The 14,412-nt window shown below is 42.0% G+C and overlaps 1 protein-coding gene across 1 annotated transcript in view; it reads right to left on the bottom strand.

Annotated features, from left to right (window-relative positions):
* Window positions 1–1,409: 1,409 nt before the first annotated feature.
* tmeff1a (transmembrane protein with EGF-like and two follistatin-like domains 1a) overlaps window positions 1,410–14,412 on the bottom strand; it is a gene marked incomplete at both ends in the record, with an annotated part of 76,032 nt that continues 63,029 nt past the window's right edge. The window contains 7 exons of the mRNA XM_084188185.1: window positions 1,410–1,494; window positions 2,017–2,178; window positions 2,442–2,559; window positions 3,260–3,319; window positions 7,999–8,147; window positions 8,483–8,579; window positions 12,680–12,706. Coding sequence (XP_084044311.1) covers window positions 1,410–1,494; window positions 2,017–2,178; window positions 2,442–2,559; window positions 3,260–3,319; window positions 7,999–8,147; window positions 8,483–8,579; window positions 12,680–12,706 — 698 coding nt within the window. The remainder of the gene's footprint in view (window positions 1,495–2,016; window positions 2,179–2,441; window positions 2,560–3,259; window positions 3,320–7,998; window positions 8,148–8,482; window positions 8,580–12,679; window positions 12,707–14,412) is intronic.

Raw genomic sequence — 14,412 nt, 5'->3', positions numbered from 1 at the left:
CTACTTAAACTGGTGGTTAAGTATTACACTTTGGACCTCGGAAGTGTTCTATTTCCACCTATTCATTCATCCATTCAACATTTTCTCTGTATTTGGAATGTCTTGCTGAGGAGCAAATGTAAGTAAAGTTTTGTGGAGGAACAACAACAGCATTACATCCTCACATTCAAAGAAAACCCTTGTTTACCAATTTGTAAGTCGCTCTGGATAAGAGCGTCTGCTAAATGACGAAAATGTAAATGTACATCCATTTCGGTAACCAATACGTTTCTAATTACATGAAAGTATCGTAAAGGGATGATAGTAGTATCTCAATGTGTAGTCCTTCATTTTGTATCATTACATTAAATACCACTGGTCCCCCAAAGTCAACAGCTCTTTCATTACAATCCTGTGATTGTAAGACAGTAAAAAAAAAAAAATCTGCCTCAACGCATTACAATCCACTTTCATGTCTCCACCATCAAAGTAAAACTCCAGTCATAGGTACTTTGATGTAACCCAGTATGACTGGTTTGAGAAGACTGACAGGAGACTTATTTGAAACATTACACATTCCTTTTTTTTCACTGACAAATCTATCAATCTACCACCCGAATTCTATTTTACATGGATGCCTATCATCATGTGCTGGAATAATCGGACTGGTAGAGCTTCTGAGATGAAAGCTTGGAGACGTGTCATATTTTCTTTAAGTTAAAACTACACCAAAGAACACAGTTTCACAAGTCATGCGATATACAGTACAGTAACTAGAATTAGAAAAAGAATCCTCGTAATAATAATGTTAACGTAAAAAACGTAAGCATTGATCAAATTCAAAAAATAAATGATTAGCTAGTTAAAACAGTGTATTCTTTAAAATTGTAATTACATATCAAATAATAAGTGTAAACATATTATCCACCTTGCTGGCTGACCCCTCACCCAATAAATAAAAACTGCATTTTGGTGATCAGCTGCACATCATTTGTAAAACGAGATAGAGAGAGAGAGGGGCTTAGAAATAATTGTTTCCAATGCGTAGCACATTCCATATAGACAGACGTTGTTTATGTTTCCTTTGGATTCATTTTCCAGATCGCCGAAGGTACCGTATTATCGAAAAAATCAAAAAGAAATAAACAGTAATAAATAAAAAAAACTAAACAAAAATGCAGATAAAAAGGTCAAGCTACGAGCGGCTTGGTCGACGGTTTCCTCATACCAGTCTGTGGATGTTTGAAAAATGTAAAAATAGCGCTGCGAGATACGCTACATATCCACCAGAGAAACAGAAAAGTCCCTGAAATAAATATCCTCATTCTTCTATTTTTGTTTTTCAGGAAGAATAAAATAATAAAATGACACATCTTACATAAAAAAAATCGTATTCCACGTTGTAAGAAAAACCTATTCAAAAACACGAGCTATACCATCCTGGAGTTAGTGTCTGATGAGAAGTGTCCGAGGTTTTGCTTTTGTCGACGGCCCCTGTTGTTTTTCGGGCATTTCCTGTAAGTACAAAAAAGGAAATTCGTTTTGAGCCTCAGATTCTAAGTCAGTGCTTAAAACTAAGCTATGAGAGATTTATGTGGTTTCGTTTAATGATGGATGATTTGTTTAACTGTCTGCTAGGAAAGATTAACTTTCCCCACACACATTAATATTCTATTATCTTCTAAGCACTGAATAACTTCATAAAACTAGACAGTAAATTAATTGATTGCCTTTGATCCAAATGTTATTTCTTAGCATCCATACACCTACTCCACGGAATTACTCTCATGTGATGAGTAACCTTGCCTGAGACTTGAACACCTAGGCTTTAGCTCAGTGGACTAACAGTCCTGTGCCACGCTGGAGACCCAGGTTTAAACCCTGGTCAGTCACACATACGGTCGGCTTCCTTGGCATTAAGCCACTCACACCTCAAGCCTTGAGTTATTTTCAATCCTCTCCTTCGCTGAACTTGTTGACAACGTGAAAGACAGAAACATCACACCTCTGTGAGAAGTGTGACACCTAGCCGCTTACCTCATGATGCACATCACCACGGCAACGATGATGGCGATCTGCACGGCGCCAATGATGGCGGCGATGAGGACGTAGTGGAGCTTCTGGCCGCTGGGCACCACATACAGGATGTTGAAGTCCTGGGGCTCCTCGCACTGCGCCCCCTTGTAGCCCGAGTCGCACCTGTTGGCGACATCACAAGGAGACAGAGCCATGATGAAAAAATGTACATTAAGACCAGGAATGCTGTACAATGCCCTATTACTATTATAAACAAAATGATCTGACCCTTCCATTTATGACAGCCACATGACATACAGATTATCAGACCATTTCATACTGTATCTAAACAGCTAGACGCCCGCCAGCGATCTGCCTACAGCGTGTGAATGTGAAAGAGGGAAAGAAGAAAGGAAAGGAGGTGCCATGACAGATATGAGACGGACCTGCAGGTGGCCATGTTGTACTTGATCTCGCATTTCCCGTGTACACAGAAGCCAGCGTAGCTCTCCGCACAGGGGATGGGCATCCCAGCGTAGAAGCCATCCCCTGGGTCTGCTGTGTCTGAGAAATAGGATTTTAGAAGAAAAAACATAACCCAAGTAACTTTGTAAAACTATTCCTAGGAATAGCTTAATTATTTGTAGACTTCTTTTGAACACTGTATTTCGGTTTAGGCCATGTAAACTACTGTGTGTACAGCAATTTAGCTTTCAGCTGCGAATGTGTACATCAAAATCAAATAAACGACTAAACCTTCAAATGAAAACAAACATTCCCAAGAAATAAGGAGAGAATGGCATTTGCGGTAATGATATGTGATGACATCACATGCTCGTTTTTTGTCGATTCCCTCTCGTTAAGAACAATTTTTTGCACAGCATTATGAATTGCATCAGCACTGAAGCCATTGATTCAAAATGCTCAAAGCTTTATGGGAATTGTTCCCAAGAGAGATTGAGTTGATTAAAATAGCAATGCACAAAATGAATAAATGGAAAATAGTCATGGGTGCTTTTTGAATTCTGTTTTATCTTTGTTCTTGTTTTGATCTGCTTCTGTGCTACAGTAAGTTGAAGTGAAGTGGTGTAATTTGGTGTTTTGGTATACTGTATTACAGTATGTTTGCCGAATCATACAAGCTTCCAAGCGCTTATCTACTGTAGCTTTATAGTGGGATTACGACTTCAATGCTCCTACATGAATCAACAATTGAAACACAATGACAGGTAGATTAAATAAAGTCAATTGAAAATATGCTTACCTAAAAGATCAGGCTTGTACGAACTGCCGTCATCTTTCTTCCCCATTTTGTCTTTATCTGCTGTTAGAAATAAGACAAGATAAATTGAAGCACTCTCTCACACACACACATTCACACATGCATATAATACACACATACATATACAGTGGGGAGAACAAGTATTTGATACACTGCCGATTTGAACAAGTATTTGATACACTGCCGATTTTGCAGGTTTTCCTACTTACAAAGCATGTAGAGGTCTGTCATTTTTATCATAAGTATACTTCAACTGTGAGAGACGGAATCTAAAACAAAAATCCAGAAAATCACATTGTATGATTTTAAAGTAATTAATTTGCATTTTATTGCATGACATAAGTATTTGATCACCTACCAACCAGTAAGAATTCCGGCTCTCACAGACCTGTTAGTTTTTCATTAAGAAGCCCTCCTGTTCTCCACTCATTACCTGTATTAACTGCACCTGTTTGAACTCGTTACCTGTATAAAAGACACCTGTCCACACACTCAATCAAACAGACTCCAACCTCTCCACAATGGCCAAGACCAGAGAGCTGTGTAAGGACATCAGGGATAAAATTGTAGACCTGCACAAGGCTGGGATGGGCTACAGGACAATAGGCAAGCAGCTTGGTGAGAAGGCAACAACTGTTGGCGCAATTGTTAGAAAATGGAAGAAGTTCAAGATGATGGTCAATCACCCTCGGTCTGGGGCTCCATGCAAGATCTCACCTCGTGGGGCATCAATGATCATGAGGAAGGTGAGGGATCAGCCCAGAACTACACGGCAGGACCTGGTCAATGACCTGAAGAGAGCTGGGACCCCAGTCTCAAAGAAAACCATTAGTAACACACTACGCCGTCATGGATTAAAATCCTGCAGCGCACGCAATGTCCCCCTGCTCAAGCCAACGCATGTCCAGGCCCGTCTGAAGTTTGCCAATGACCATCTGGATGATCCAGAGGAGGAATGGGAGAAGGTCATGTGGTCTGATGAGACAAAAATAGAGCTTTTTTGGTCTAAACTCCACTCGCCGTGTTTGGAGGAAGAAGAAGGATGAGTACAACCCCAAGAACACCATCCCAACCGTGAAGCATGGAGGTGGAAACATCATTTTTTGGGGATGCTTTTCTGCAGGACGACTGCACCGTATTGAGGGGAGGATGGATGGGGCCATGTATCGCGAGATCTTGGCCAACAACCTCCTTCCCTCAGTAAGAGCATTGAAGATGGGTCGTGGCTGGGTCTTCCAGCATGACAACGACCCGAAACTCACAGCCAGGGCAACTAAGGAGTGGCTCCGTAAGAAGCATCTCAAGGTCCTGGAGTGGCCTAGCCAGTCTCCAGACCTGATCCCAATAGAAAATCTTTGGAGGGAGCTGAAAGTCCGTATTGCCCAGCGACAGCCCCGAAACCTGAAGGATCTGGAGAAGGTCTGTATGGAGGAGTGGGCCAAAATCCCTGCTGCAGTGTGTGCAAACCTGGTCAAGACCTACAGGAAACGTATGATCTCTGTAATTGCAAACAAAGGTTTCTGTACCAAATATTAAGTTCTGCTTTTCTGATGTATCAAATACTTATGTCATGCAATAAAATGCAAATTAATTACTTAAAAATCATAGAATGTGATTTTCTGGATTTTAGATTCCGTCTCTCACAGTTGAAGTGTACCTATGATAACAATTACAGACCTCTACATGCTTTGTAAGTTGGAAAACCTGCAAAATCGGCAGTGTATCAAATACTTGTTCTCCCCACTGTATGTCTGCCTATCTGCCTGCCTGCCTGTTTGTCTGTCTGCCTGACTGCCTGCCTGTCTGTCTGTGTCTGCTTGTCAGTCTCTGTCTGTCTGTCTTCCTCTGTCTGTCTGTCTGTCTGTCTGTCTGTCTTTCTACCTGTTTATCTGTCTGCATGTCTGCCAATCTGTCTACATGAGAGACAGCTGGAAGCAGGTCCTGTCCATCTGTCTGGCTACAGATTTGTCTCAAACAAACAAACTGGCTGAGACTGTTTCTCTTCGTGGATGTTTGGAGGATAATTATTTCCCAGGGTTTCGAAGGAAGTGGGGGATATTTGCTCTCTGTCTGAAGGGGGGTATCTATCTGTCAGAACGGAGGCGTAGAGAGGTCTATCTATGTGTTACGGGCCTTTTCGAAAGCGAGGTGAGTCCGGTCTGGGACAGCGAGTGCAGGGAGTTGTGCCTGTTGACAGTGTGTGTGATTGTGGTGTGTCTGTGTATGTGTCTGTGTGTCAATATTTGTCTCTGTGGTTTCCTATCATACAAAACAGTCGACAGCTAACGCTGGCTTGACACAACGCCGCTCTCGTCTTGTTGCAATGGCCCGCAGACGAGAGCAGTTGGTGGGGTGCATGCTAAACAGGAAGATGAGAGGAAAAGAGCAATAGAGAGGTGTGGGGCTGTGAATAAGTAAACACAGTGGCACATACACTCATCCATTTTTTATATTCTATCCTTCCTCGGGAAATATTGATAGTGCTTCTTTCTTTCGTGTTTGTTTTTGATGTTGCACTGTGTAGTGGCTCACAATCTAGCCACAGTGGGAAGTCAGTGGTTGTAGAACATTCTAGAGGGATAATCCCTGTTGTTTTAACCTAAAAAAGTGTGGGCCTGATTATGAAAGAATTGCTGCGAGATGTAGGATTACTGAGATAGCTACAGATTTACCTTGCTGTTGCTTTGATGTGTAAAATCTAACATGCAACAGTGGTTAAATATGTAGTGCCACCTGCAAGCAAATGCTTGTGCTTTATTTTGAAGCTGTCGAGTTTACTAACCCTTGAGTTAGTGCACAACCTAAAGGAATTTAAATATGATCAAATATGTATCGACTCTAATCAATGACACTGTGGTTGAACAAATGAATCTGCTAAAATAAAATCATGGGGGAAATATTCATTGATACTGCGATGACATTTGGCATATGGGGTTTCGAGCGTCACAAAATATCTTAATCCCTGTTTGTGTGAAGGAACCCGGCGTGATCCTAGAAAATTGGTCTGTTGCTCCTCCTCTCAGGCCCTGCAGGGCACACTGTCGCTTAGACTTCTCTCCCACAGAGGCAATCAGTAGCTTTGTCATAGCTGTGCCTGACATTTGCAAACCAGGTTCCAAATAATATTATCTTTTCATTCAAATAATTGACCTGGGATTGATTGAGCATGCCTGGCACAATGGAACCAATGGAATAGTCCGCAAAATGCAAACCCCTCCCTCCTGGCAATGCAGACAGCCTCAATCAGATGCTCAACACAGGACTACAAATGAGCCCTTCCCCCCAAAACGTCATCCAGCAGTGGCTTGATCAAAACTTCTCATACCGTGACCTGGGATAACTAATTTGAGCTTTTCCCCCCCACCTAAAGATGCCTCTGAAGAAGCGAGCTTCAATCATGGCTGAGTAAATTTAATTCTGGGAAGGTTCGACGTGACAGGGGTTTGGAATGGCGGTGGGGGAGTATAAATAAATGTTATTCCTTTTGAGGCGCCGGTCAGGGCTTGTGTGTTTGTTTACTGACTTCGGAGGCTTTGATATGCTTGCCTAGTGCTCATTGATTTGCATGACTGATCGGCCGGCTCAGCGCTGACGACAGGTGTCTGCTTGGTAAGGCTTATCTGGCTGCGAGCTTCAGTCAGGCGGGCATGAAGGACTCTACGAGGGGAAACGGGGCCTAGCATTACCACAGCTTTGTGTCAAGTGTGACTTGTAACTTTGTGTAACTTGTGTGATGAGAATACAATGGGACTATGGTTTTTGGGGTAAACTAGCATAGGGTTAGCTAGCATTTGTACTAGCATATGGTTGGTGTAAGAAAGTCTCCAGGTGAGATGAGTGAAGCTAACAGTATTGTTCCTGGAGCTAGTGTAATTATACTTCCCAGAGAGACTTAAGTGGTTGCCTAAAATGCGAACATACTGTTTAAAGTGAGGGATTGGCCGAGCCCTAATATGGCTAGCTTCCTATGGTGTCTACCATAATAATGGAGGCTAGCTGTATACTGTAGGTTTGGCCCAAATAGACTGGGGCAGTTTGTTCCCAGTGTAAATAAAGACTTTGGGTAAGAGATTGACACTAGAATAATGCTAACATAAACAGCCATTTCAGTGTGAAACAAGGCAACAGTAAATGGGACAGGAGCTATGCTTGTTCAGAGTTTGGAACTTCAGTTGATTATGCATCATTCACCCACGTTTCGGCCAGTGGTGTCTGAGAATCGCGTTTGACTAACGTACAGACGGAGACAGATCCATAGTCCCCCCTCCGATTTCATCGTGGGGGACAACTAGCATCCGGCTAGCATCCGGCTAGCTAGCATGAACACAGTCTCTGAGACCACATTCCAAAGTTGTGAGGAACCTTCCCCCCTCAGGGAACGGGATGTTTCTTCTCCCTCTAGAAATGGTTTGATCTCTGACCCCAATACGAGCCAACATGGTAAAGATACTGAAGGTTCGTTGGCCTGTGTACCACAGATAAAACTGCCGGTTGATGGTATTTATCACTTTTTTATTGAATCAAAATGGGAAAATCCCCTCATCTGGTCTTGCTGGGCTTTGAAAAGCTGCGCCATAACCTTGGTGAGTTATAAAAATACGCCATTTCAACCCAGTTGTGTACAGTAGGTTGTGAATTTGCCCCCCCCCACCCCCAAAAAATAATGTTTTACAAGCAGTAAACCAGTTTTACTAGTTGCACAGCATAGTGCTCAGTCTCACCTGGGCATCTCCCAAGGTGCTTGACGTCGATCTGCTCCTGCTTCATGCATGAGGCCTCTCGGACCAGACAGGGGTTGTTGTAGGAGTTTCCGTCCGTGGCGCACACAGGGTTCTCATTGTGTCCGCTGCAGTCAATGTTACATATGCACCTGACAGAAAAATATAAAATTTGTAACCCTAAACTACTAGTCTTCATCCATCAGCGTCGACTACAGTATATTAGGAAGATCTCTTGGACGTGTATGTTTACAGGGTGATTATGTATGATGGCACTGCATGATACTAATACTGTATGTTAATGCAGTATGATACAGTATTGAAATGTAAAATGTATTTTAGATTATAATGACAATGTGTTTAATATTGTTGGTCCTACAATGAGGCCAGAGACAACTCATCAATGCCTAAGTTCAATATTCTATGACCTATTGTATGATATGAAAAATATATTAGATGAGATAGTTACTATTTTACAGAAACTCACCAAACATCCTCAGAGTCCTCGTCGCATTCTGCTCCATACTTGCACGTGCCGCACTTTGTGAACTTCTTCCCCACGTCTGTGCCTGAGCCTTCGTATTCTGGAAGAGCAGAGTGGACATGCAAAACAGTGTTACCTGCTATTTGGGTTTCATTCATAGTTTTCTGTTTCACAGCATCCTGAACCATGGCTTACTTATTCCCATTCTACTCTCCCTTGCTCAGGCAATGGCTCAGTCTAGAAGCAACCCCTAGCCCCTTGTCACTTCATGTAGAGCCAAAATAATTAGGCATGGTAGTAGCTTCACCTTGCCCTCTGATAGGCAAGTAGGATGTTTGCCATATTCCTAATCAAATCTTTTCAGTGCCTAAGGTTTTTCATTACTGTATCATTCATGTCTGTATCATTAACTAGGTTTCCATCCAATTGGCGACACACACCATATCATTGCGTGACTCCAAGCTTAATTCGATATGATGGTGATTATATCAATATTTGCGCATAAAGGCATTTCCACCGCCATTTCTCGCATAATACATTTTACCGACACAAAAAGATCCCAACGTGTCGAACGAACAAGAACAAACAAATGATCTGTCCTCATTTATACAATTGTACCGAAACTTCCTGTTTCCATCACAGCTGTCATGATTTCTTTTCTCTCTGTTTAATGAATTTGGTTCCAAGACTTTCTGTCCCTTTCGTCTTCTCATTCTTCTATTTTATATTTTCAGTAACAAAGTTCCCTTTCATTTGTACCAGAAATTCTCCTTCAGTTGCATTTCTCACCATTTCATCGTGTATCTCCATGTCCCTCTATACCAGGTCTGTTTCATTATCATTGCTTCATTCTGTTCCCCACTTTCACTTTCAGTTCAGTGCATTCTTTCCCAGGGATACATTCTTGATTCATTGAGATCAATTTATTTTCCACTGAACATAATCATACCATTGCAATGGATACAAAACACTTCACATCAACCGCTCTGCCTAAATTCACTATCATTACAGGAGACGGATATGGAAAATAAGACACCAGTGACTCACACGTTCTATTGCGTCAGCTTGAACGAGAAAGGGGATTTATTCAATGACAGTGAAAACAAACCATGATAATCAAGACAAAACAGGGCATTTTGGAATTATAGTGATGCGTTACTATTATCTGGCAGTGGAGTGGTGTTTTTCCAGTGGAGAGCAGAGGATTCACTACGGACAAGGCAATAACAATCAAATTCAGATATCAATGAGTTGAGGTATCATTAGCATCTGTGTGCAGATGATTGGGTCTGTATTCATCGAGGGCCGTTTAGGGATTCATCCGGTGTAATTTCCTAATGTAAAAAAACGCCCACCACTATCAAAGCGGATTACAATTAACCCATATTTGATCAAATGCAATAAACCTGGGCGGTGGGGGGAATGTGGGTTATCGCTCTGTACTGACAGATTGGCCTGCTGTTTATGCTTGTATTGGCTGTGGTGCTTAGTCGGGAGGACACAGGATCAATAGAGAAAGATCTGCTTTGTTGTTGCTACTAGGCTAGGTTAACCTGTGTCACCGGATTTTGTCAGCATTACCCAAGAAACTATATGTACCACAATAAAAGCTCATGAGGCATTTATACGTTATATTCTTCAAGAATAAATTGCGTTATATACAGTAGGCTATATCATTACTTTAACAGCCCTAAAAAGGATGTAGAAATCCCAGATTTCCCCTTAAATGTTAGCCCATTATTACAGATTCGATTCATATACATTACTTGTGTGATAAAACAGAGACGTGAATATTATTTGTATCCTTGGGTTCAACGGATGTAAGGCCACATCCAGCAGTCTTCCCAAACAAACAGCCATTCCCTATTCTCTAGATAGAATATATTAGCTTTATCACAGTCAGTAAGCCAGTCCTTGTTTTGATTAGATTTTTGTGCTTTGCCAAAGCAGGATATTATACACCTAAAATGAACACAACCCTACCACCCCACAATAACCCTTTCACATTGTTGACAACCTTCCATTCCATGGAAACAGCTGTACAGTACCTCACTGTGCATCCCCACTCAATCAATGCCAGTGTACGTGTTACCTTCTATCCACCTTTATACATTATTACAACACGCCTACACTTGTGCGCAAACACACAGCAGCCATGAACCATCCACAGAGGCACACACAAAGGCTGAGTGTACCAAACATTCTGTTCTCAGCTCTCTCACTCGCTCGCTCGCTCTCTCTCTCTCTCGCTCACACACACATACACCCAGAAACACACACACACAGAAACACACACACCACATGAGGCTGGTCAGGGGAGCACAGCTCACAACAATGGCTGGAATGGAGTAAATGGAATGGTATCTAACACATGGTACCATTCCATTTATTCTGTTCCAGCCATTACTATGAGCCCGTCCTACACAATTAAGGTGCCACCAACCACCTCTGATACACACACGCACACACGCACGCACGCAGACACACACACACACACACACACACACACACACACACACACACACAGCCATGACATACATATAGGTACAGACACCAGACAATCCTCATTCACAGCAATCACACATCCATTGCTATCCACACCCACACCCAAACACCCACACAGCAATCACACATCTATTGCTATACACACCCACACCCAAACACACACACAGCAATCACACATCTATTGCTATACACACCCACACCCAAACACACACACAGCAATCACACATCCATTGCTATACACACCCACACCCAAACACACACACACAGCATCCACACAACAACATTAAAAACACGAACACACCCACGAACAGAATCACTATCCCCATAGAGAACCACTGTGAATACCCAACCGTGTTCAAAGGGGACAGCAAAACACAGCCAAAGCACACAGACAGATACACAAGCATCAGAGCTCAATTGCACTTTAATAATTGATATCATCAACAGCTCAGCCAATCGCCTGTAGGGGATTATGCACGTCTATTGAGTCCTGTGCAGATGGTAGAGATATTGGGTCCCCAGTCACTGCTTTCCAATTATAACCCCAACAGTCACATTAAACAACAAACGCTGCGGTCGCCACATGCAGATGGTCACAAAATGTCTCGATGGGCTTGGCATTTGTGCAAGTGAGGGGATACACTGTTGAAATATTACTGACAGGCAGGCTACAGATATGCTGTTGAAATGTGGCTGATAGTCTACAGATGGTTTGATGAGCATCTATAGATGGACTATAGACTACCTGGTTGAAAATGATTATATATACTGTTGAGATGCTACTGAGAGGCTAAAGACATGCAATTGAAATGTCAATGATAGTCTGTAAATAGTCTGTAGATGGAATATCCAAATAGTGAAATATCAATGCCTCCATGAGGAGAAGTTAATGGGAGGAACGAACAGCCATTTTCTCTCAGACCATTATTAGGGACTTAATATTCCAGCTCGCTTATAGACTGTGTACAAAGCCGGGAGGTTCACTGGCTTGCGTAACCCTCATTCATAAATCATCCAAAAATCAGATTGAGTATTCATTAAAGGAATTTGTTGTGTATTGTCTGAAATGTATTCCGAGACAAACTCTGAGAGTTGGAAGCTTTCAGAAGTAGGGAATAAACAGGGGGATTTAAAGTTCAACTGCAATCTAAATAGTCATTTCCTTGACCAATTGTCAAGGGACTGCATTTGCATTCAGCATGAACAGAATAGGAAATAAGTGCCTGGTGTATCAAGTCTGTGTACTTCCTAGGACTTGGTACACCCTTCGATGTTGTGTGAGGAAAAATCTTCAAAAAGGGCTAAAGTTAAAGAGGCAGTACGGACGTTTATTTGCTAATTGTTTACCTCACATTTTGCCTAAATGGTTCATGTACACATATGACCTTCATTCTTAACTTGTGAAACCGCACAATCCTTGGTTTTAGGCGGGCCCGTTTCTTGTCCAATGTGGTCATTTTGGGGCAATATTTCAGACCATTTGGGGGGGACCCCTTTTGACTCAAGACCCCTGGAGGAAAAAGTTATGTACTGCCTCTTTAATGGATCTTTGTAAGCCTTTAAGGATGTTTCACTCATATATAAGTCACAGAACAAATTACTGTATGTGCAGATTATTTCAATGCTTTATCACATATTATAATGTATCTTATTTATATGCTTAACACAGGATTAACCATAGAGTATAACACATACCTCCATCTCCAGAGCCGGAGCCAGTATCTGTGAAGATAGGAAAGACATTGTCACAATTCTAGTCCACATACGGTGTATGCCCTTCAAAAACACTGCTTCTGAAGTTCAATTGTATTAAGGACAGCTTCCCTATACTTCTTGGCATAGTGTTGTTGCATTAAGAAATGGACCCTGGCAACACAGATCTTGGCATAGCATGCGTGAATTAAGAAATGGACACTTGCTTCCAAGATTTTGGCATGGTATTGTTGCATTAGGAGATGGATATTGGCTGCATCGTTCAATTAAAGTTCACCACAGGTTTCTTTTACGGCACCTCTTTCCAAAGTCATAGTTCAAGAAAACTTTTAACAGAGGGACCAGACCTAAATTCTCTAAAAGCTACCATAGATCAGCTGCAAGGCTTACTCAACCCAAAACCACAGCCCAATCTCGACTGCAAAAACATTGACTGTAGTTCAATCAAATCCATACTGCAGAAAAAAATACTGTTCCACTGTAGGTTGCTAACATTTACTGAGTGAAAAACTTGATCCTAAGTAACATTTACATTGATACACTTCTTGGTGTGGGTTTGATTAATGTTTTTTAAAATTACCTCAGGACATTTTAACAACTCCAATACTGAATGTTAATTATATTATGTAACCCAAACAATACTTTTTGTCCTATCCTAATTCTGACACATCTGACACACCCTTTCTTGACTCTGACCGATTTTGGTACCGATTTTGACCCCCTCATCCCAGCAAATGTTTATTGCTTATCATAAACTATGTATGATGTTCCCTCTATTCATGCCCCTTTTAATGTGTTCTTGGACAGTGGAGGGCATCCTATTCATCCTACACGGACACTACTGTAACCACTTCTACCACTACTGCAAAAAGCCCTATAAAAAAACAAGTGCTTAGCCCTATGTCTGCATTCTAAATGGCACCCTTTTCCCTTTATAGAGCATTACTTTTGACCAGGTCCCATAGGGCTCTGGTCAAAAGTAGTGCACTAAATAGTGAATAGGGCCCTTAGTATTCATGGTGTTGCCTCGGCAGTCGGCTCATAGCCGCCAAACGCTTCAATGACAGAAAGCATAAATCTAGGCAAGAGGAAATTGGACTGAGCAAGGAGAGGGGAAGGAAGCAGAGGGCATATTGCGGAGCAAGAACCCTCGGTAGGTCGTAAAAGAGTGCACTACTGCGGTGCGTCACCAGGGAAATCAGGCCACCGCCCCGAGAGACTGGGTCCACGACGCGAGCTGGAAACTGTTGCTCAAAGTTTCTCGCAATTTTGCTATGTGTGATGACAATGTGTCTGTCTTAGGGGATGTCTGTGATACTCGATGAGAAAACCTGTCTTAGTGCAGGCACAGATGAACCAGTGTGCGTGTCTGTGTGTGAGTGTGTGTGTGTGTGTGTGTGTAGGCAATCCGTGCAGGGCTTTTGTTTCTGCCTCAGAATGGCTTCTGGTTTAGACCTGGTGAACCAGTCAGATATTTCCTATTCAAAGCCGTACCCTGATGAATGACAAGCACATAACTAGCACTTGTAAACACACCTATTCTGAAATTGTTATTTCGACAACAGGTGTCCCCAACCGAACCAGCTGCTTTCCATCTTTGTCTTTAATTGCTAATTGATTTAGACCTAAGAAACCAGGTAATAATAATAATAATATGCCATTTAGCAGACGCTTTTATCCAAAGCGACTTACAGTCATGCGTGCATCCATTTTTG

This window comes from Coregonus lavaretus (genome assembly GCF_964263955.1).
Source record: "Coregonus lavaretus genome assembly, chromosome: 23".
Lineage (NCBI taxonomy): Eukaryota > Metazoa > Chordata > Actinopteri > Salmoniformes > Salmonidae > Coregonus > Coregonus lavaretus.
Note: the sequence above shows the minus strand (reverse complement) of the source record. Positions and strands in the feature narration are given on the sequence as shown.